This window comes from Danio aesculapii, chromosome 1 (genome assembly GCF_903798145.1).
Source record: "Danio aesculapii chromosome 1, fDanAes4.1, whole genome shotgun sequence".
In the NCBI taxonomy this organism is placed as follows: domain Eukaryota; kingdom Metazoa; phylum Chordata; class Actinopteri; order Cypriniformes; family Danionidae; genus Danio; species Danio aesculapii.
The window spans coordinates 55,250,899-55,273,847 of NC_079435.1; the positions used below are offsets into that span (position 1 = coordinate 55,250,899).

Below are 22,949 nucleotides of genomic sequence, written 5' to 3' on the forward strand. Positions count from 1 at the left end.
TCAGTGCATATTTATCATTTCATTTGTTTCCGTTTTTCATCTTCTGTTTGGAGGGAAAAACATAACATATATCAATATTATACAATGCATCCATATTAGAAAGATTATGAAATGTCCTCTGTTTTTTGGCTGTTGTTTAATATTTTGTGCGATTCAGGAGACTCGTGTGCTGGAAAAATGAGCGTCCGTAGCATCTTGATCTTCTCCTCCTCAGTTTTAGAGTTCAGCTCATTGATGGGAACCTAAAAATAATCAGATATAAATATTACTAAGTAAAAAGGACTTTTTTTTTTGGTTGGTTGTTTGTTTTTTTGTTTAGTGTTTAATATATGAAGAATTCAGATGCAAAACCCTCTAAATCCATCAGACCTCTTTTCTTGTAAATGAGCATTTTCTATCAGGCTCCCCTAATTAGGTTCAGAAGTTTCATTTTATGTGTAATGATAAGGTTATTAGCTAATAAATAAAATAACTTCTTTTTCAAAAATGTCACTTTAGACAATTGATTGATTTTTACCAATGTTACCCCTAGTTCGTTAGAAAGAAAATAAAGAAAAAGGACCTCCACTTAAATAACCTTTATTAATTACACAAAAACACTTTGGTAGCAGGTGAGCAGAATAATCACAATTAGGTTTTGACGGATTGGGTGATATATTCTTAGCCACACCCCTTTAAAAACTAGTTTTCTGTGAGTGAATGATGGGAGAAGGGGCACAGAAATCAAGCCCCACCCCCTACTCAATATTCCATTTGAGCTGTAAATACATCATTGTACAAAAATAAAAGTCTGTGTCAACTTTCGGTTCAGGCTGACTTTAATAAAAGACTATAGAATACACAAGACCATGTCACTCGTGTAGTTTTGAATGGGGAAAAGCGTAACAGTCAATATGGCGAATAAAGCCCCGCCTTCTAGTACAGGAGCCAATCAGCAATCGCTTTAAACTGACAATTCACTGAAGGAGGGGATCAGACCAGATGTGAGCCTCTACAGACTTTGTGTGATTCGAAGGTTTAGAAATCTATTTAGACAGACTGTTGTTTCATTTTATTGGTGATTCCTAATATGAAATTTAATCGTAAGCTTGGCAAGCAATTTTGATAATTTGATGTTTCCCAATTTAAAAAAAAAATGCCTGAGCGCCTTTTCAATGATGGCCGCCGAGTAAAATGACTTGCCGTAAAGGGACTTTGATTTAATTGAACAAAGTGTGAACAAACAGTTCGGAAATAATAACATGACTATTAGTGCAGGGGTTGAATTAACACACTTACCAAAACAGGTTGATAACCAAGTTTTGCAAGATGGCGAAGTTTCATAACCAAGCTGGCTCGAGGATGTGTTGTACCGAAGCAAAAGGAATTAGGTTGAGTACAGATCACTGCAATTCTGAAATATAGAGAAATATAGAGAGAAATAAAAGCTCTTGAAGGGATAGCTCACACAAAAATAAACATTTACTAACCATTTATTGACGTGGTGATATTAATTCATGAATTGCTTTCTTCTGTTGAACACAAAACTATTTTCTGAAGAATGATGGGAAAAGCTGCTTCTATAGTAGACTTCTATAGTAAAACTAAAGCAAGTAGGGTGTGTGGGAATATAAATTTGTATTATCTATATATATATATATATATATATATATATATATATATATATATATATATATATATATAACTGGTGCGACAGACCCTAAAATGTCTTGGTTTTTCTGAGCCCTGCCTGTCTCCAAAGTAATGCAAATTGTCAGTTTCACATCATGGCTATGTCTATTGTTTTCTCTTTTCGGTCAACTGGTCAGACGGGACTGGTCTCCAGAACATAATTTTGCACACTGTTTTCTGCCTTTGTATTAGAGTGAAATTTTCAGTTCTAAGAAACCCCTTTTATGTGGTCAGTAGCTGGGCAGGTTTCATCCATTCTGCAGACTTACATGCTGATGAGATCAGGCTTGAAAAGGCAGTTTATCCTGCCGACAACAACACTTCATTTGCATGCTTTATTTTAGAATGTATAAAAAACTAGTGCTTGCTGTCCAGTTTTTTTTTCCTTTCGATGACGCCACAGCCACGCTGAGTTCTTCTTATTAAAGGATTCTGCTTTGAAGACAACCGAAAGTTCTCCCTGGTTTTTTTGGGCTCTTCTTAGAATTTCACAACAGTTTGGTGTCGTGAGCCAGACTAGAGAAATTCACAACAGGTGGCATAGTGGCTCAGTGGGTAGCACTGTCAACTCACAGCAAGAAAGTCGCTGGTTCGAGTGCCGGCTGGGCTAGTTGGCATTTCTGTGTGGAGTTTGCATGTCCATAGTCCAAAGACGTGCACTATAAGTGAATTGAATAAACTAAATGGGTTGCGGCTGGAAGGGCATCCACTGCATAAAACATATGCCAGACTAGTTGGCGGTTCATTCCGCTGTGGCGACCTCTGATAAATAAGGGGCTAAGCTGAAGGAAAATGAATGAAAGAACTAAAGCAAGTAAACATCCTATGGAATTCAATGGGTGTTTCATACAACATTGTCATATTTTGCACTCAACAGGTTTGAAACAAGTGGAGAATGAGCAAATGATGACAGAACATTCATTATGGGTGAACTGTCCCTTTAAATGCGTCTCATGTCAAAATTTTTTTATATTCTTATATTATTTTTTATACATTCAGAAATTATTTTATATATCCATATGTTTAATTCATATAATCATCACAGTCATCTTGTGTTGCTTCACCTTTGGTTACATTCAGGTGAACCGCAATCCTCATGAAGGCCACAGGTTTCTTCTTTTTTTCCAGGCAGCGTAATCACACAGTCTAAAGCAAAGGTAAGGAACATTATTAAACTATTTGGCCCTTTAATGGCTTAGTTTGAATTTAAATTCATCCGCTATGAGATAAAAAACTAAAGTTATGAGATAAACAAAACTTTAAGTTTATCTGTGCGTTCACATCAAAGGCAACGAGAGCGTCAAAGTAGCCGGAAGTCATTCAATTTCAATGGAAGCCGGCAGCATTAAGTGACGCGAGTCAAGGTTATAATAGTCTTGGATTTTTACTAGTTTTTATTTCATTTTGACTTTTTCTTTTCAAATTCAGTTAGATTTAATTCATTTTTAGAGGCAGATTTACTAGTTTTTATTAGTTTTTTATTAGTTTATGTGGACATACTGGATAAGTGGACCAAAGCCACACCACAGGCAACAACTTGATCTTCCATAGTTAAATGAATTTGATAACATTTTCACGCTAAAAAGCACATTATTTATGAGGAAATGTAAATGATTTGCTGATAAGCTGCAACGCCCCTTTTAAATACGAGATCCATGTAGTGAATTTTGAAGCTCTCACTGACGGCGCTGTGAAGGCAGACATCGTTGTCGCCAAGGGGGCCAGATTAAACTTTGACGCTCTCAGTGTGAACACACAGTAAGGCCCAATACCAACTTTATTTTTGTACCCCTACCCCTTGGCTCTTGAAACAGGGGTGAATTTTGAAGCACTTCTCCTTCACACTCTAAGAAATGGGACACCATTGGTTTCGAGTGTGGTCCTGAAAAATCTCCCTTTCAAGGGGTATCTAGCCTTTTCCCTTAGCCCTCTGCATTCAAGCTAAAGAGAATTGGGACACCCCTAACCCTTCACGTGAACGCGCAAAATGAGGGGTAGAGGTAAAGGGAAGAATTAAGAGGTAGAATTGGGATTTGGCCCAAGTCTGAACTCACCAATGAAATAGATGCTCTGCTCCAGCACACCGTCCTGAACAGCATGCGTTCCCACAATGCTCCTCACCGCGCTGAGCATCTCCTGGTTGGCTGTGGCTTCAAAAGCAGGAACTGTGATGTTCAGCTGAGGTTTGGAGCTCGTGGAAGACAGCAGCTGTGGTTTATCCAGTTGCAAACACAGATCTATCGTGTGCAGCCATCTCAGAACCTTATTAGATGGCTTGTCTATGAGCACAAAAGCAGATCACAGATGAAAAATGATGCACTTTACTAGTCAATCCAATTCTCCCTATTATGCACAGTAACATTTGAAGAGGATCAAAACGTTTTCCAAAATTGTGCTAAGACAAGAATGAGTGTTGTTGAATAGTTTTAGGACGACTTTGATGTAAGATTTCGGTCCTATAATGTTGACTATTATAGATCTGTCCATTCAGTCTTAAAGTGACAGTTCATTCATTCATTTTCTTTTAAAAGGCTTAGTCCCTTTATTAATCTGGGGTCGCCACAGCGGAATGAACCAGCAAATTATCCAGCATATGTTTTACACAACGAATGCCCTTCCAGCTGCAACCCAGTACTGGGAAACATCCATACACACTCATTCACACACATACACTAGGGACAATTTAGCCTACCCAATTCACCTATACCACATGTCTTTGGACTTGTGGGGGAAACCGGAGCATCCAGAGGAAGCCCATGCCAACACAGGGAGAACATGCAAACTTCAAACAGAAATGCCAACTGACCCAGCCGAGGCTCGAACCAGCAACTTTCTTCCTGTGAGGCGATCGTGCTACCCACTGAGCCACCGTGGCGCCCTGTATTGACTACTATAGATCTGCGCATTAAGTCTTAAAGTGACAGTGTCATTTAATATTAGACAAACAGCAAATGTGAGATTCACTCACTGCTCTTCACTGAATAACTACAGTCACTTTAATATAAATCAGTGTTACTCAACTGGTTTGCTGCAACCCAACATGGGATCCCACAAACATTTTGAGTCGGTCAGGACTTTGATTTTGAACAATGTTGAAAGCTGTTGCCACTTTTTTTCAGATGCAATTCATGTACATTAGAAAAACACATTCTCCTAAAGGCCGCTTCAGATGCGATGTGGCATTTGTGAGAATCTTGTCCATTTTGAGTGGGAGATATGCTAAAAGCAGCAAAATGTGAGTGGTTTTCTAGCAGTGAAAAGGCAGTGCACGTCCTGCCACTTTCACTCAAAAAACAAATAAATTTACCAGCATGTCAGCGGTTTATGGAACAAAGGAATGAATGCATTGAATATTTATTATGGAATTAATTTTAATGGAATAAAGTGTGCACATTTAACAAATAGATAATGTGCTGTTTGCAAGGATCAAACTATTTGAGAACCACTGAAGACTTTCATAGTACGTTTTTACTACTATGGATGTTTTCAGCATTCTTCAAAATATCTCTATTGTGTTCAACAGAATAAGTAACCTCATAAATATTTGAAGCTACTTGAGAGAGTAAGGCTCAATCCCAATTCTTTTTTTGTACCCCTTCCTTTTGGCCCTTGAAACAGAGTGTGAAGGGCTTCAAATTTGACCTCTAAGAATTGGGATAGCACTACAGCACCTGCACACGTCATCATACAGTATATCATCGAGATCTCATGCTTCATATGAGATCAGACGATGGCGACTGCTGTAGTTATTCCAGTTGTGTTATTTTTTGGTATTTATCTTCAGGAAATTACTGAAGGCAACGATGTTATTATAATGATCTAATGTGGCAATAAGATCATAACTATACTGTGCATTTACACAGTGGCCATATTCATCTATGTAAACACACAAACAACATTAACATTATAGCCCCGCCACTAGACTTTGCTGACAGGGTATTCGAGTGTCATCGAGTGACAGAATGTTGTGGGACCGCTGTACAGAAGTTTACAAATTTAGCAGTTTTTATTTTAGCATTTTTTTTAAGCATGATGGTAAAACACAAACGTGGTAATTAATATATTAAAACATGTGCTTGTTTGTTATAAAAGTTCGTAATAATGACAAAAAAAAAACTAATTTGTGCATTTCCTCACTTCCGTGTGCAGCCATGCTGCCGTCGTAGATGGTGTATTCTGGGAAATTTTTGTACCCCTTACTTTTGAGTGTGGTCCTAAAAATTTCCATTTCAAGAGCTATCTACCCCTTCCCCTTAGCCCTACATCTTCAAGCTAAAGAGAATTGGGACACCCCTACCCCTTCACGTGAACGCGTAAGGGGAAGGGCTAAGAGGTAGAATTGGGATTGGGTCTAAATCCACTTGGGAGAGCAAGGCCCAATCCCAATTCTATTTTTGTACCCCTACCCCTTCCCCTTGGCCCTTAAAACCAAGTGTGAAGAGGAAGGGCTTCAAAATTTACCCCTAAGAATTGGGACAGCACTACAGCACCTGCACACGTCATCACGACTGCTGTAGTTATTCCAGTTGCTTTATTTTTTGGGTATTTATCTTCAGGAAATCACTGAAGGCATATGTTATGTGATTATAACAATCTAATGTGGCAATAAGATCGTAATTGTACTGTGGATTTACACAGTGGCCATATTAATCTATGTAAACACACGAAAACAACATTAACATTATACCAGACACTGTAAAAAGGATATTCCCAGGCACTAGACATTTCTGACAGGGTATTCGAGTGTCAGTATGTTGTGGGACTGCTGTACCGGAGTTATTATTAAGGATTATAGATTGCGAAATTTAGCTGTTTTTATTTTAGCAGTTTTTTTTAAAGCATGACGGTAAAACATAAAAGCGATTATGAATATACATTAAAACATGTGCTTGTTTGTTGTAAAAAATCATAATAATGACAAAAAAAATACTAATTTGTGGATCTCCTTACTTCCTGGTTCAGCAATACTGCCGTTGTGGCTGGTGTACTCTGAGAAATTTTCTTACCCCTTGGTTTCAAGTGTGAAAATCTTCGTTCGATGGTGTATTCACCCCTTCCCCTTAGCCCTACTCCTTTAAGATAAAGAGAATTGGGACACCCCTACCTCTTGGCGTGAACATGCAAAACGAGGGGTAGGGGTAAGGGGAACGGCTAAGGGGTAGAATTGGGATTGAGCCTAAACAGTGTGTACATTTTCTTTTTTGGGTGAACTATCTCTTTAAGAAAGATCGAAAAGTTTTATACCACTCAGTCGGAAAGACGTTATTTGAGAATGATTTGATTTATACCTGGAGATGGGATTACTGAACTCTGTCTCAGCTACTAAAGCTATTATTGTCTGATTTAGTTCCTCTGTTATAATTGGTAAGTTCTAGATGCACTTCACTTTTTAAGAGAGAGACAGCTTAGATGAAATACTTTTGGTAAGTAGCAGAAAAGCCATAACTCGAAAATGGTTTCAGGTTAATCCTCCAACAAGTGCTCAATAGATAGGATTTGTAAATGAAATACACTGTATGGAGATTACCGTTTAACCCAAGACTTGCTTCAAAAATAGACTGAGTATGTCATTGTAAACAACATGTGATAATGTGCTTCAAATGTATTGTGACTTGATTTTGTTTTTCCCCCACTTCTTCTTCCTTTTCTGTTTTTTTTCCTACATAAAAAAGTATTTAAAAAAAAGAAAGAGAATTGTAGATGGAGACCTTTCTGCAGGAGCTGCTCCAGGGTTTCCTGCTGCATCAGTTTATCCAGTAGTGTTTGATGAAAGTGCTCCATCAACGCCAGATAATAATTCACTTTCAGCAGCTCCCTGGGAGACATCTGGGGAAGGTACAACTCCAAGACCTTTGTTATACGGTCCAGAAACCTGATTAGAAAGCAGCAAGAATAGACTTACTGAAGTCAGAAACAGAGCCGTTCAGCAAAAACACCTTTTGTTTTTGTTTTATTTCTGTGAAATGTGCTTAATACCTGTTTTGATATACCTTTCCTTTTAGTGTAAAGCACTGTGTGACTTATTGTCAGTGAAAGGTGCTATATAAACAAATATTTACTTCCTTTTTATAAAACTGTTGCTAAAGTGCTGTTCAAAACGTTGGGGCCAGTATGATATTTTAATAAACAAATGCTTTGAATTCAACAAGAATATGTTTAACTGATCTAAAATGAATGCAATGTCTTTTTTAGCTGAACACGTCTCTGGTGATTCATACAATGCAAGGCAATGGTTAATATCATAACTTTAATTGTAATAATGTTGTAAGTAATGAATAGTTTCTTGCACAGGTAAATCATTTTGCTTCCTTAGACCTCAATGTATTGACATTTTTATCTGCCTGTATGCGTTTTTCTGACACTTAAATGGAAAAGACAAACACACAGCACAACGTTCAAGATCATTATTTATAAAAGCACATTTAAAAGACTGACCAAAGTGCTGTACATAAGACAGAGTAAAATATAGAGACAATTATAAAAACACAAAGGTAAAATCGAGAGAAATAACAGAATAAATTAATAAAGCAATCAACAAAACTATTATAATATTAATATTAAAAAGCCAAACTGAACAGGTACGTCTTTAAGAGGGATTTAAAAATGGATAGTGATCGTTCTAATCTCAAGGGGCAAATTGTACTTGCATGTTAAGAATCATTTCCATTCCATATTTTCAGCTAATCTTTTTTTTTTTTTATAATTTACTGAGGGGGAAACAAACGGCCCAACATCATGGATGACCCGAGGGTGACAGAAAGTGTTCATTTTTCAATGTTCATTTCAACACAAACACTTTTTAACACTTAGAATTATAAAAAAAATGTAAAATAAAACTCACCTTTGACAACACAGGAATAAATTTCATTATATTACATACATATTTCATATTTTTGTTCTTATAATATTTCACTTTTTTAACAAATGAATAAATACAACCTTAAAGTGAATATAGGAAACATAAAAAAGCATTTATTTAGCATATTGACCTCAAACTTTCGAATGGCACAACAAGCTATCAAGTATCAAAACAGTGACTTACTCTGTTTTCCTCTCTTTCAGGTCGTGATTGAGCATTGAAAACACTTTTAACACACTGAGAAGGTCTTTCAGGCTCAGACTGTCAGGTTTCTGGATGATTCTCTCGGCAAACGCATCCAACAGGTGCACAGGTCTGAAGTGGAGATCCTCAAAGGTTAACAGCAAGAGAATCACCTGGAAGGCATGAAAAATATTGAATAAAAATTCTGCACTGAATCTTATTATGTACTTTATCATAGGCCACTTACAATAAATGCATGTCTTTAATCATAAATATATTAGCAAATATGTAAGAAAATAAATAAAATAGGAAAATAAATATAAATAAATAAAAAAGTTATATATTCTCAAATAATTGTCAAATATTGATAATTAAAATGTTTTTTTTATTTCTGTTACGAGTAATCTGAAATTATTCATTACTTCAGCATCACAAAATACCTCAGAGATACTAATTTGGCATGAAATCAGCCATCAAATAATATCAATATACACAGTAGCAATTACTGCAACCTGTCTTTGAACACATTTTTTACTTCGGGATATATTGTTATAAAATCTGAACAGATACCACTAACAGATGGTACCCAATAGACCGATATGCAGTTGAAGTCAGAATTATTAGCCCCCCTGTTTATTTTTTCCCCCCAATTTCTGTTTAATGGAGAGAATTTTTTGTTTTCAACACATTTCTAAACATAATAGTTTTAATAATTCATTTCTAATAACTGATTTATTTTATCTTTGCCATGATGACAGTAAATAATATTTGACTAGATATTTCGCAAGATACTAGTATTCAGCTTAAAGTGACATTTAAAGACTTGACTAGGATAATTAGGTTAACCAGGCAAGTCATTGTGCAACGATGGTTTGTTGTGTAGACAGTCAAAAAAATGCCTAGAGGCATTTTATAATATTATTGACTTTAAAATGCCTTTAAAAAATAAACAATAGCCGAAATAAAACAAATAAGACTTTCTCCAGGAGAAAAAATATTATAGGAAATACTGTGACTTCAACTGTATATGTCAGAAATCAAGTCAAAAATTTGACCTGTGCTATATTTTTACAGTAATATGCAGTATGTTTTCAAAAGTTTTAGAAATCTTCTTTAATCAGTATACTATTGTACCTTTTTGTTGGACCACATATCAAAGGTGTTGGTCATGTATTCAGAGATGGAGCTGAAGAGGCTGTAGTTCCTGTACTGAAGCTCATAGCAGGACTTCAACACCATCACAAGCCGACTAATGGGAAACTCATGAACGTTTTCTGCAGGGAATAAAAACACAGGGCTTGATTTAGTCTTCCCTGCTGTTTGCTATAGTTTTATGAACATGATCTTTCTCACCTGCAATGTTCTTGCTGCAGACCTTCAGAAGAGGTTTGAAGTTTAAGTCCATGGCAGCCAGGCTGGAGAACACATACTGGGTGTTTGGTGGACTGAACTCATCTGCCAATGACAGAGTCTTTATCTGAGGGAGAAATAAAGAGGGATTGAGTCAGAAACTGTTTGTGATGAATCAATACGTCATTCATGAATCAATACGACATTTATTTAATCAACAAAATTTATTTATATTTATTTAACAACTAAATTTATTCATATTTATATATATATATGTATGTATATATATATATGAATATATATATATATATATATATATATATATATATATATACACACACACACACACACACACACACACACACACACACACACACACACACACACACACACACACACACACACACACACACACACACACACACACACACACACAGATATATATACCTCAAATAGGTAACTGACTCTTTACTTTGCATATCCGAAGTTTTAAAAAATATAAGATATTTGGCCATTGTGGGATATATTTAAAGTCAGATTTGCAACAAAAACAAGAAAGAAATTAAGGCAACTGCCTTTTTTTAAATTTCCCATAATTAAGCCTGTCATTCTTTGTATGCCATACAATAGCAATAAAAGCTAATTTAACCAGCAATTTAAAAGCAAATGCTCATTAACTGATGTTGCAGTGGAAAACGTCAATAAAAAAAAGCAAATATTGTTTTCTAAAACCTATATTTGTAACACAAGTAATGCAATTACACTGACTTTAGTAACTGTAAACAAATGACACGGATTTAAAACGTAATTCGCTACATTACAGCGTTGCCCAAAAATGTAATTAGAGTACAGTAACGCGTTACTGTGAAACTCGCTACACCCAACTCTGGTAATGAATAGCTTCTTGCAAAGGCAAATCATTTTGCTTCATGAGACCTCAATGTATTGTCATTTTTATCTGCCTGTATGTGTTGTTTGACTCTTAAATAGAACAGATGAACACACAGCACAACTGCCTGAAATGTTTTCTTTAAGACGGTTGCTGGTAGCCATTGACTTGCATGTTAAGTCCACAGTTTCAGCTAAAAATCTTATTTTAAATAATTTACTGAAGGGAAACAAACTCCCCAACATCTTGGATGACCCGAGGGTTACAGCAAGTGTTCATTTTTGAATGTTCATCAAAAGCAGTCATTTAGATTTTGCATGAATAAAAGGAAAGTGTGTATTTTAGGACATTAATGAGATTCAATTTTCAGTAGGTGTAAAAAAAATTTAGTTTTTACATTATTTTCAATTCTGATTTTATGTCTCACAAGAATTTTTTTGAATTATATATAATATAAAATAATAGTCAAATTGCCAGTGCTGGATCGTCACTAAAGATTAGAATTATAATTTATGACCGTTTGTCAATATGCGCGCAAATGTGATCTTAGAATCGAGAAGCAGAAAAACAACTCTTTATGTGAGCAAAAAAAAAAGCAGGTGAATAACGAATGAGAGGATAACGCGCACGGTGAGACAGGCTCTCCTCACTCCCTGACAAGGGCTTTAGTGTCACGCACACAGCTGATGTGATGCGCGCGAGTGTTTAAAAGCTCCCGTGCCGGTTCCTCATACAAAGCAACCGTGCCTGGAAACAAAACTAGTGCAATGTTCGTGCACCCACAGTCCTTCAAGGGCTCGAGATTTTTTGTAAGCGGCACCAATTGCCGCTTTTGCTTTAACCATTCTCTGAACAGATTATTAATGGGCCTAACATTAATCATGTGCATGGGATCCTCCTTTCATTATTGCACACGGAATGTTTTTTACCTGCTTTCTTTTGCTAACAGTTATTTTTGTTAATGTGATTTAATACACATCCTTTACAATAACATTGCTTTAATATGTTGCATGCATAGCCTAGTTAACTGGTGATCTGGGACCTTTAGCCTGAACAGACCACTGTGCATAGTTTTAAATACATGAGAATATATATTTTTAGATTTGAATATTTATATACATTTTTGTTGAATAAAAATTGTATGTATCCAGCAGTATTATGATTATTTTGACACATTGTTTAAAATTTGTGGCAAGGAAATAATTAGTTTGGTGTGGCCAGAGAAAAAATAGGTAAATCCTTAGAGTGTTGAGCCCTGAAAAGTCCTGTGAAATAACACAAAATCTAAATCAAGTCATTTTAGCATGCCAACATCGAATTTATGCATATAAACTACTACTATAAAAGATCTGGGTGTCATATTAGACAGTAATTTAACTTTTAAAAATCATATATCCCATGTCACAAAAACTGCTTTCTTTCATCTGAGAAATATAGCTAAGTTACGAAGTATGCTATCCATCTCAGATGCAGAAAAGTTAGTCCATGCTTTTATGACTTCTAGGCTGGACTACTGTAATGCACTGTTTGCTGGCTGCCCAGCATCCTCTATTAACAAACTTCAATTAGTACAAAATGCAGCTGCCAGAGTTCTTACCAGGTCTAGAAAATATGATCTTATCACCCCAATTTTATCCTCCTTACACTGGCTGCCTGTTAAGTTTCGTATTGAATTTAAAATATTGCTTCTTACATATAAAGCTTTAAATAATCTAGCTCCTGTTTATCTAACCAATATTCTGTCTCGCTACAATCCAACTCGCTCTTTAAGATCTTAAAACTTAGGGCTTCTGGTAGTACCTAGAATAGCAAAGTCGAGTAAAGGAGGTCGAGCCTTCTCATTTATAGCTCCTAAACTCTGGAATAGCCTTCCTGATAACGTCCTAGGCTCAGACACACTCTCCCAATTCAAAACTAGATTAAAGACCTATCTGTTCAGTAAAGCGTACACTTAGTGCACCACTTAGTGAGCTTCCACACAGGTTCTGCATCTTGTTTATATACACTATGAACAGCAGCTACGCTAATTATTTTCTTTATTCTCCATTTCCACCTGGGGATACTCTTCCCGAGGCCCTCAGACTATGCAGAGTCACTGATTCGATCCAAGACCAACAACGAGATGATCCCAAGGTTTCCTTATCCTGGACCGGGCCGTATCCCGAGCAGCTACTGTGGTGGTCATGGAGGAGTGGAGAACATGAGACTGATTCCTGTGACGCTCCAGAGACAGACGAGTCTTCGCTGAGGCCAGCTTCCAGCCTCCGCCGCTGAGACTGCAGCTCTGCACAAGACGTTTGGCCAACGGAGAAATTAAAATGGTCGTGCCCAACTGAGCCTGGTTTCTCTCAAGGTTTTTTTCTTCACTTCCGCCATTTAGTGAAGTTTTTTTTTCCCTCTCCGCTGTCGCCACTGGCTTGCATGGTTCGGGATCTATAGAGCTGCGCATCGTTGGATTTGCTCTTCAGTATTTGGACTCTCAGTAGTGATTATTAACCACACTGAACGGAGCTAAACTGAACTGAATTTAAACACTACAAACTGAACTACACTGTTCCTATTTACTATGACCTTTTATGTGAAGCTGCTTTGACACAATCTACATTGTATAAGCGCTATACAAATAAAGGTGAATTGAATTGAATATAAAATATATTTTCCCAACAACAAAATTATGGCTAGTGAAAATGGCGAGTGGCTAGTAACAGAAAACTACAAGCCACAGTTGCTGGTGATCAAAAAATTAATGTCAAGCCCTGTTTAGGATCATTTTCATATTGTGACTTTCATGAGAATCTCTCAGTAAATTTTCACAAACTACTTATCTTTTTTTTTGCAATGCTGGCCTTTTCTGTTAAAACCATGAATTTTTAATGCAATTAGTTGTTAGCAATATTGTCATGTTTTTATCCTTTTGATTTTTGACATAGGCATGTTATCATTTTAGACAAATGTGCATAATGAATAAACTGTAAAACAAACCGCCAGCTGCATCTTCAGGTCTTTGGGAGAGTGTTTTCCCACCGCACGCATCATGTTCTGCAGGACCACCACATTACTGATCTCAGAAACGCGATCCTTCAGCAGCAACCTTCGAAATCACAACACAAACTCATTGAAACACACACTTGTGTAACACTGTAAGGTCGTTATTGGAGGGGTAACAATCTTCTCACCCTAAAGCTTCTCTCAGGGCCTGAACGTTATTGCCATTCTCCATCTGCTGAATGCCAGCAGCCAAAACCGAAAGAGATCGAATATCAAACTGATTTAGACGCTCCTAGAAGGGACCAAAAGACAACAAATACACATTAATACAAATACACTGGACATAAGAAATAAATATTAAGATAAGAAATATTAATTTATATCAAAAATGTATAATTAAAAAATTATCCAAAAAAAAACAGGTATCACTTTATTATGATGGTTCCTTTAATGCATTTTGTTGAATTTAAGTTACATTGCATCTACATGCCAACTATTTCTCATTAGATTATAAGTAGACTGTTAGGTTGGGGTTAGTGTGAGTTGACATGTACTTGCAAAGTTTATAGTCAGTTAAATGTCTGGTGAAGGAGCAGTATGAGCAGATATTAAGCAGACTGTTTACTAATACTCAAATGAGAAGTAACTGGCATGTAGTTGCAATGCAACTTTTAGTCAACAAAATGTGCAATAGGGATCATCAAAATAAAGTGTTGCAATATGCTGATATTGTTTAGGACACACACACACACGATTTATATTTTCTTTTTTCCCACACATCATAAAATAGTTATTACATACATATAATATACATATATAATACATCAAATTTATCATGTATAATTCTGTTATACAACGCTTTTTAGAAACAATCTTGTTATAAACAATAATAAGATGGTCCTGTTAAGGATACACTAAAAACAAAAAAAAAATATGATTATATATGTATATATATTTTTTTCACACGTATATAAAATATTTACTACACATACACATATATACACACACACATACATACATACATACATACATACATACATACATACATACATACATACATACATACATACATACATATATATATATATATATATATATATATATATATATATATATAGAAATTTGTTATGCAAAACTTTACCACAATCTTTAGTCTAACATTCCTTCAAAAATCGTTTTAGTAAGTTGATTTGGTGCTCAGTTGTTATCAATTGTTATTGGTAAACAATATAAACTTTTTTAAATGCCATTTTTACTGCTTAATATATTTTCATAATAAGCATTTTCAAAGTCTTTGACAAATATATATCTCTGAGGAAAAGCATTTATTTTTAAAGAGACTTCATACATTTTTCTACTGCAATGTGTCCTTTATAGACCAAAATAATTGACAATTTATCTTTAAAAAAACGAATGGTAGAAAATCATGATTTCACAAAAATATCAACATTCAATATAATCAAAATAAAACATTCATTTTAACATAAAACATTCATTTCAACATTAAATAAAGTAATAATAATCAAAAATGTTTCTTAAGCAGCCTATTAGTATTATTTAATAAGTATTTCTGGAAAAAAAAACAAAGGTTGATAAAAGTTTAATAATTCATTAATGTAAAAATTTATCAAACACTACAACTTCGCGATCACCTGTATAACTCTCAGCAGCGTCTGCACAATTCGTGTGTGTTGCGAAACTCCCAGGTTGATGATGGCCAGCAGAGTGTAAGCCAGATCATCACACCTCATCCTCCAGGCATCGGTGATCACCCGCTCACAGACCTCCCTAAAGCCAGGGTGTTCAAACATCAGCTGGAGCTCACAGCGCTGCTGCTCCGCCGTCATCTTCTTGGTGCTCTCCCGCATGCGTGTGAAGATGCTGCTCAGGTCATTCTGTGAAGCTGGAAAGTGCTTTACTGCATCCAGCACATCCGTGGGGCAAGAACATTTCTGTAAATGAGCACTAAAAGGACTGCTGTCCACTTTATCTGAAACTTCAAATGCATCTGTGGTTTGTTTAACCTGAAGATCAACAGCATCTTGACTACTGTGTTGACTGTAAAACCGGATTTGTTTTAACGAGTGTGTGTTTTTTCTCCCCAATTGAGGTGATGCAGCAATCCTAGTGACTTTATAGCATGAAGATGCCTGTGTCTGTATAAAAGAGTCACATTTCCACAGAGATGTGGATCTCAGGGCAAATCTGAGCATTCCCAAGCCTGATTTATACACATTCATGTTTTCCTGACAGAGGGATTCGTCAAAGCTTCAGACATGGTGTGGCCTGTTTTAACAAATGAAAAAGTAAATCAGAAACCTCTTTAACTCATGTAAAATCATATTAGATCGTGGCATTTGTGGCTTAATTGGTGATTAAAATGTTTTACTCACTTGTTTTGGATCTTAGTTTCCTCAAATGCACCTGACAGGGTCACTGGTTAAATCTGAATAACAAAGAAATACATCTATATTTATGTATACGCATTTGACAGACATTTGACATGTTGCCTTTAAAACCAAATAAGTATCATATGTATTAAGGCTATTCAATAAAAACTAAAAGGCGTAATGTAACGTAATATGTTCATTAAACCACATGCATAACGTTTAAGGGATCCCTGCATTTTGATTACATCTCCTTACAATGCCCTTGTACGTAAACCTTAAAAAACCGTACAACAGCTGTATAGTACTCCAGAGTGTTTACGTTTGCGATTACAGCACAGTTATATTTATAAACTACCCTGTGGGCTTTAATGAACATAAAATAAAGTATTTTGTACCTTAGAATGTTGTGTTCACATGTCTATCACTTTCACCGTGAGCGCAGCCATGACAGGACCAGGGAGGGCACGATTACACACGCCAGTTCCGCTTTCAGTATCACGTGATTTGTTTTATTACGGTTTTGAAAAAAACATTCAGCTTAAATAATTAATTAGACTTGTTATATGACATATTATATTTAGCATAATATAACATATTATATTTCACATATATGTGTTTGTCAAACGGAAAGTAAATGCGAGATATTTCCAGTCACAAGACGGTTGCCTAGCAGCACTGGACGCGCTTGGGTTTGGACAAACATGGCGAAGTTTGTTCTTGCGGGTTGGTCAGTTTTATGAGTAATTTATGTAACTTTCAATCCGTTTTTCTTTCTTTCTATCCATTTCTTTCTTTTTTGTTCTATCTATCTATCTATCTATCTATCTATCTATCTATCTATCTATCTATCTATCTATCTATCTATCTATCTATCTATCTATCTATCTATCTATCTATCTATCTATCTATCTGTCTGTCTGTCTGTCTGTCTATTTCTTTTTTTGTTCTATCTATCTATCTATCTATCTATCTATCTATCTATCTATCTATCTATCTATCTATCTATCTATCTGTCTGTCTGTCTGTCTGTCTGTCTGTCTGTCTGTCTGTCTGTCTGTCTTTCTTTTTGGTTTATCTATCTATCTATCTATCTATCTATCTATCTATCTATCTATCTATCTATCTATCTATCTATCTATCTATCTATCTATCTATCTATCTATTTCTTTTTTGTTCTATCTATCTATCTATCTATCTATCTGTCTGTCTGTCTGTCTGTCTGTCTGTCTGTCTGTCTGTCTGTCTGTCTGTCTATCTATCTATCTATCTATCTGTCTGTCTGTCTGTCTATCTATCTCTTTTTTGTTCTATCTATCTATCTATCTATCTATCTATCTATCTATCTATCTATCTATCTATCTATCTATCTGTCTGTCTGTCTGTCTGTCTGTCTGTCTGTCTGTCTGTCTGTCTGTCTGTCTGTCTGTCTGTCTGTCTGTCTGTCTATCCATCCATCTATGGTCAAATAAGTTTAAAAAATTCTCTTCTCTCATCTGTCCAGGAAAGGCTGATTGTCCGTATTATGCAAAGGCTGAGCTGCTCGCTGATGTGCTGCAAAGAAACCTGCCTGATTTTCACATCCACAAGATCTCTGTGCCGCCCGATGGCTGGAAGGTAAACCTGGATGTTTAAGAGCTCTTTAATCAGTTGTACACATGGTGAAATCTGAACATCAATGGTCTTGGTTCACATACAGTAGTGAACATTTGAAGTGGTTCATCACCTTTCATCTTCCTAAGACTATTGAACAACACCCATTTTTGTTTTAGGAGAGTTTTGAAAAAAACATTTATCCACTTTAAATGTTGACTATTGTATTTGTTTTATTCCTACTGCTTAATCTGTCTGTGTAGGAATGGCTAGAGGACACCTGTGCATCTAATGGCTGGAAACACTCAAGCTCTCCTCTAGTATGGAGGGAGCTGATTGATCGTGGGGGGAAAGGCATGCTGCTCGGAGGATTCAGTGAGTTCCTGGAGCATGCTCAGGTTTGCGTGGGGATACTATTAGAATCATATTACATTTTTATATTAATAAAAACAATCATTTGAAGAAAATATACTCCCTAACCATTAAATAGGGTATAGTTGCAAAATTGTGATTACATCTGTCACTGAACTGTTTTATTTGCCATTACACTTCTGACTTGTGTGCAACAGCTCCTTCAAAACATATAATTGAGTTTTCACTTAACTTCAGTCTGTGTTGTGTGTAGTTAGTTACAAGTAGCTAGTTACTGTAATGAAATGACTTTTCCACTGGAAAAAAAATGTAAACTATGGGTTAACTTTAAAGTTTTAGGTAATTTAATTATAGATACGTATACTGCACTTGCCTTAATTATAGTATAGAAATTCAACAGTTCCTGATAATTTAATTCAGAGATGCAGCGTATTATATTTTATATAGAAGAACATTTATATAAGGTATATAAGATAAGGTATTGATAAGGCTGATTGTGTGTATATATGTATATACACATTGAGGAAAGTTACGGCAATAGGTCCCACGCATAATTTTTATGTGGATTTTTAGTATTTAGTTAGTTAAGTTATTTTTCGAATAGTTACTTTTCAGACAAAGTTATTTAATACAATTTCATTGATGTAATTAATAGTTCAATCATAGAAATCTACTAAAATGACTGAGAAAAACTGTAAACAATACTTAGCAGATTGATTAGAATTGTAAAATCCCACGAAACAACTGTGACAGCTGAGAATGTTTAGGCTGTTTTGAAAAATGTGCTAATTAAATGTATTGATTTGGTGTGAACAAGAAACTAATTGCTAATTGAGATGAGCATTTAACTTAAAATTTGACAAATCATTAAATTAATTGGAGCTCATAGTGACTGAAATTACTTTTATATTACAGTTTTTCCTCAGTTGCTTTGGTGCATTATTTACATTTGCACAACAATTAATGCATTTCTTAAAACAATTAGTCATTTGTGCACATTATAGTAGCAGTTTTTCATTCCTTCCAACAAATTGCAAATGCTTTTGGACATGCATCAATTGCTTTCATACAACTCTCTTCTGTTTTATAACATTATCATTTGCTTATGTCATCTCAGTCAAAATTAAGTAAACTTGTGAATGCTGAATAGTCAGTCCAAATAAAACGAATAGTCCTCATTTCATTACAAACAAAATTGTTGAACTAGTTGTCAAAGCAAATTTTATAAAAAATTTCAAATCTTTTTTTTTTACTGAAAATGTCTTCTAAACAACTTCTGAACAATTTCATGAATGATTTACAGACCTATGCATGTTGTAGGTTCAGTTCCAATATGTACTGCAATATTGTTTACAGTTGTGCACAGTTCATCTCAAAGGACGTTTATGTTTGTTGTAAATAAGGGTGTATTTATTCTTTTGCACAATGCTGTAAATAAATTAGAAATGCAGTGATGTCTAACTTTACTGTAGTTTTCAAATGGCTGTGCAAATAGTATATAGTGCTGTCTTGGGGTTTTTTAGGAAGTGTCACCATAATCTTACAATCTTGCAATCTAAATGCAAGACTTTTTTTGCATTGGAAAAAATGTACAGAGTAAACCATCATAATGAAAACATGACAAAGCCATTTGACTTTCTTGTTCATAAACAATGGTGTCAGGACTTTTCATCTTGATGACACTGACACTTTCATTGACATCAATACTTGCTTTTGAGGAAAGAGCTCTCCATTTTAAGCAAGTGACACGCTTTTGCAGGTTATCAACTAGGTTTTGCAGTTTGTACTAATTGTTTTGAGAAATGCATTAACTGTTGTGCAAATGTAAATAATGTTGTGAGAAACGCACCAAAGCTACTGAGAAAAACTGTAATGGGCTATATGCACAGCAAGGGTTTTTCAGCCATTGATAAACTTCCGGTGAAAGGTTGAAGTGACTCTATTCAATTTCATAATGTTCTTTTTACAGCATCGATAATGTAATATATTTAAAATACAATCCGTTAAATAGACTTAAGCATTCATTTAGTTGATCAAACGTAAAACAAGATGAAAGCCCGTTTAAACACATCCGCCAAAACACAATCGATTTGAAACATTTCTATGCAATATATTCAGTAGCATACCTTTTGTGAAGACAACTGCTTGTCTTCTCCTGCAGGGTTATTATGGCATCACCTCAGACATGAACTCTGATCTAATGCTCAAAATTGCAGAAGAGAATAAAGCAACCAAAGAGCTGTGTATGGAGGAGGAAGTCCATCAACTCAAGTCTCTCAGGCCTCTGCACATCTGGATCAGCAGGTGGAGAAGTTTAATCAAGACTCTTCTGCGTTATATTTCAAATGCATGACAATTAATCAGATAAATCCGTCTTTCAGCGCTCTGAACCCCATCTGCTACAGCCTCATCCCTCACCTGTTTACCCCAGGGATGTTTTCAGGTCTGCCCATCTTCAGCCTTCACCTCATGGACCTCAGCGGCTCTGAGGAAATGTTAGAAGCACTCAAGTTGGAAACAGAGGACCTCGCCATACCTCGGCTCCATGAAATAACTGTCCATTCAGACCAGATGCTAGCATTCCAGAGAGCCCACTTGATTATTTTTCTGGATGACCTGCAACCTGCATGTGAAAATAATGATGAGCAGGATGACAAGGACCACATGGTTAGCCGGGTAGCGGAACATTTTCGTCGCTATGGGCAACTCATCGAGACGAACGCACAAAAAGACGTAAGGGTGCTGGTGGCAGGAGACTCCTTAATTAATATGAAGTGTTCGCTGTTAATTGAAAATGCATCCTCCATTGATCCACACAACTTTGTGGCAATGACAACACAACTGGAATATGAGGCCAGAACTCTGCTTGCACAGAAGCTGTCAGTAAAAACAACAGGTAGAAGTTTTGTTTTCTCCTTTAGCAGTGTATATGTGATTTTGCAGGGTTTTCATGATACTGGAATTCGGTACCAATCGATACTGAAATGTTAAAAACGTCCATTTCCCGTTAACATTTGAGCGCTGTTGAGCACGTTCTTAAACTCAGCTGATTTGCCATTGTTCTCATGCTCAACAGAAATGACTCTGATTGGCCGTGAAGGTCATCAGTTCACCAAACTGAGTGCAAGCACAGATACAAGCTGCGTCCCAAATCGCATACTTATGCACTATCCTACGCCATTTTGTAGTATAAATTGTGTAAGAAGTGCGTTCACACTGAAAACTCTACCAATAATAAGTGAACTTTAATTACCCGAATGATGCACTTATTCAGCCGGTAAAATGAAGTGTGTAATAACGGACACTTCACACACTCAACGACCGCAGCTTTGCTCACGTAGCGGAAGGGGCAGAGCTATCGGCGCACATGTTGGATAACTTTATTTATTTTGGATGGTGAAAGCAAAATTTTCCTATGAGAGTGATTATAGCACCTCCTGGTGGTGAATGCAGTTAAACTCATGGCTGATATTATTTGATAGTTTGGTCATTTATTTCACTGATTTGGCAACCGTTAAATGTCATCAGGGAAACGGTTTCAATTTCCGCTTAGTAAAAAAACCTTAGTATTCCATTTGGGACAACACTACATACATATACTATGCTGCTGAGTGTGTAAGTGCATAAGTACATAGTGCAGGAGTGCATAGTGTGCCATTTGAGACGCAGCTACAGGTACACTGGATCGTTTTAAAGCCACGATTCATCAGTGGATCGCTCGCATGTCAGCTTATAGACAAACCAGTTGATCGACATGACTTTGAAAGGCTCCAGTGTCCCTGTTTCTGTGTTTACACTTAGTAAATTGCAATGAGTTCGTTGAACTGATGACCTTCACGGCCAATCACAGTCATTTCTGTTGAACATGTGAACACAATGGCAAATCAGAGCTGTTTAAGAACACACTCAACAGCACTCAAACGTTAGCAGGAAATGGACGTTTTTAAAATTTCACTATCGACTTGTACCGAACTCCAGTATCATGACAATCCTAAAACCTAGAAAGCATATTAAATGCAAGTAAAATGTTCACTTTTATGTTTAAATAACATTCACCATAACAATTTATTCATGTAAAATTCTAACAGCATACTTATTCTGACCTGTACTTAAAATATTTTAAAATATGGCAAAAAAAAAGCAAAATAATATGTGATTTTAAATAAGCGAATAAGTGAAATGGTGGTTTGCAAGATGCTTTTAGGCCCAATCCCAATTTTACCCCTTAGCCCTTCCCCTTATCCCTTCCCCTTACCCCAATTCTTCTTATCTTAAAGGCATAGGGCTAAGGGTAAGGGCTAGATAGCCCTCGAAACGGTGATATTCCAGGACAAAACTCGAAACTAAGGGATACGAAGAATTCACAGAATACACCATCTACAACGACAGCATGGCTGCACACAGAAGTCTGGAGACTTCTGTAGACATTTGTTTATCCCTTTAAGGTTAGGTGCAGACTGACTGACTGGCTGACTGACAGGTGTGTGATGCGTGAGGCCAGCAAACACAACATATAGCCGTTTCACTTTACTTAAGGATGCATTAATACCGGAGGCATTCATAAATATTCCTAGCAAATCTAATAAATGCTGAAGACATACTCATTAAATCGCTCCTCAGCAGCGTTTATTTGAGAGCGCACAAGAAGTTCTGCGCG

The 22,949-nt window shown here is 36.1% G+C and overlaps 2 protein-coding genes across 2 annotated transcripts in view; one reads left to right on the plus strand and one right to left on the minus strand.

Annotated features, from left to right (window-relative positions):
• Window positions 1-74: 74 nt before the first annotated feature.
• On the minus strand, window positions 75-16,799 carry fastkd2 (FAST kinase domains 2). The gene is made up of 13 exons (XM_056463003.1): window positions 16,726-16,799; window positions 16,334-16,386; window positions 15,593-16,226; window positions 14,129-14,232; window positions 13,935-14,043; window positions 10,067-10,190; window positions 9,848-9,987; window positions 8,714-8,886; window positions 7,380-7,543; window positions 3,726-3,950; window positions 2,736-2,817; window positions 1,279-1,393; window positions 75-242 (listed from the first exon to the last, which is right to left on the minus strand). Exons 3-13 carry the CDS (start codon window positions 16,178-16,180, stop codon window positions 105-107), a joined length of 1,962 nt encoding a protein of 653 aa, XP_056318978.1. The 5' UTR covers window positions 16,181-16,226; window positions 16,334-16,386; window positions 16,726-16,799; the 3' UTR covers window positions 75-104.
• Window positions 16,800-16,957: 158 nt separating this feature from the next.
• The window catches only part of mdh1b (malate dehydrogenase 1B, NAD (soluble)), an 8,693-nt gene continuing 2,701 nt past the window's right edge, over window positions 16,958-22,949 (plus strand). Inside the window, exons 1-5 of the mRNA XM_056463065.1 lie at window positions 16,958-17,053; window positions 17,832-17,944; window positions 18,184-18,318; window positions 20,454-20,596; window positions 20,674-21,188. Of these exons, the coding sequence (XP_056319040.1) occupies window positions 17,032-17,053; window positions 17,832-17,944; window positions 18,184-18,318; window positions 20,454-20,596; window positions 20,674-21,188 (928 nt within the window). The 5' untranslated portion in view covers window positions 16,958-17,031. The remainder of the gene's footprint in view (window positions 17,054-17,831; window positions 17,945-18,183; window positions 18,319-20,453; window positions 20,597-20,673; window positions 21,189-22,949) is intronic.

What these genes read in the sequence shown, in the direction of transcription:
- fastkd2 (XM_056463003.1), bottom strand. Translation starts at nt 16,180, where the DNA reads ATGAATGTGTATAAATCAGGCTTGGGAATGCTCAGATTTGCCCTGAGA. An exon ending in CTGCAGCAAGAACATTGCAG is followed by an intron (nt 9,988 to 10,066) that starts GTGAGAAAGATC and finishes TATTCCCTGCAG; the next exon opens with AAAACGTTCATGAGTTTCCC. An exon ending in GCAGAGCATCTATTTCATTG is followed by an intron (nt 2,818 to 3,725) that starts GTGAGTTCAGAC and finishes CCTTTGCTTTAG; the next exon opens with ACTGTGTGATTACGCTGCCT.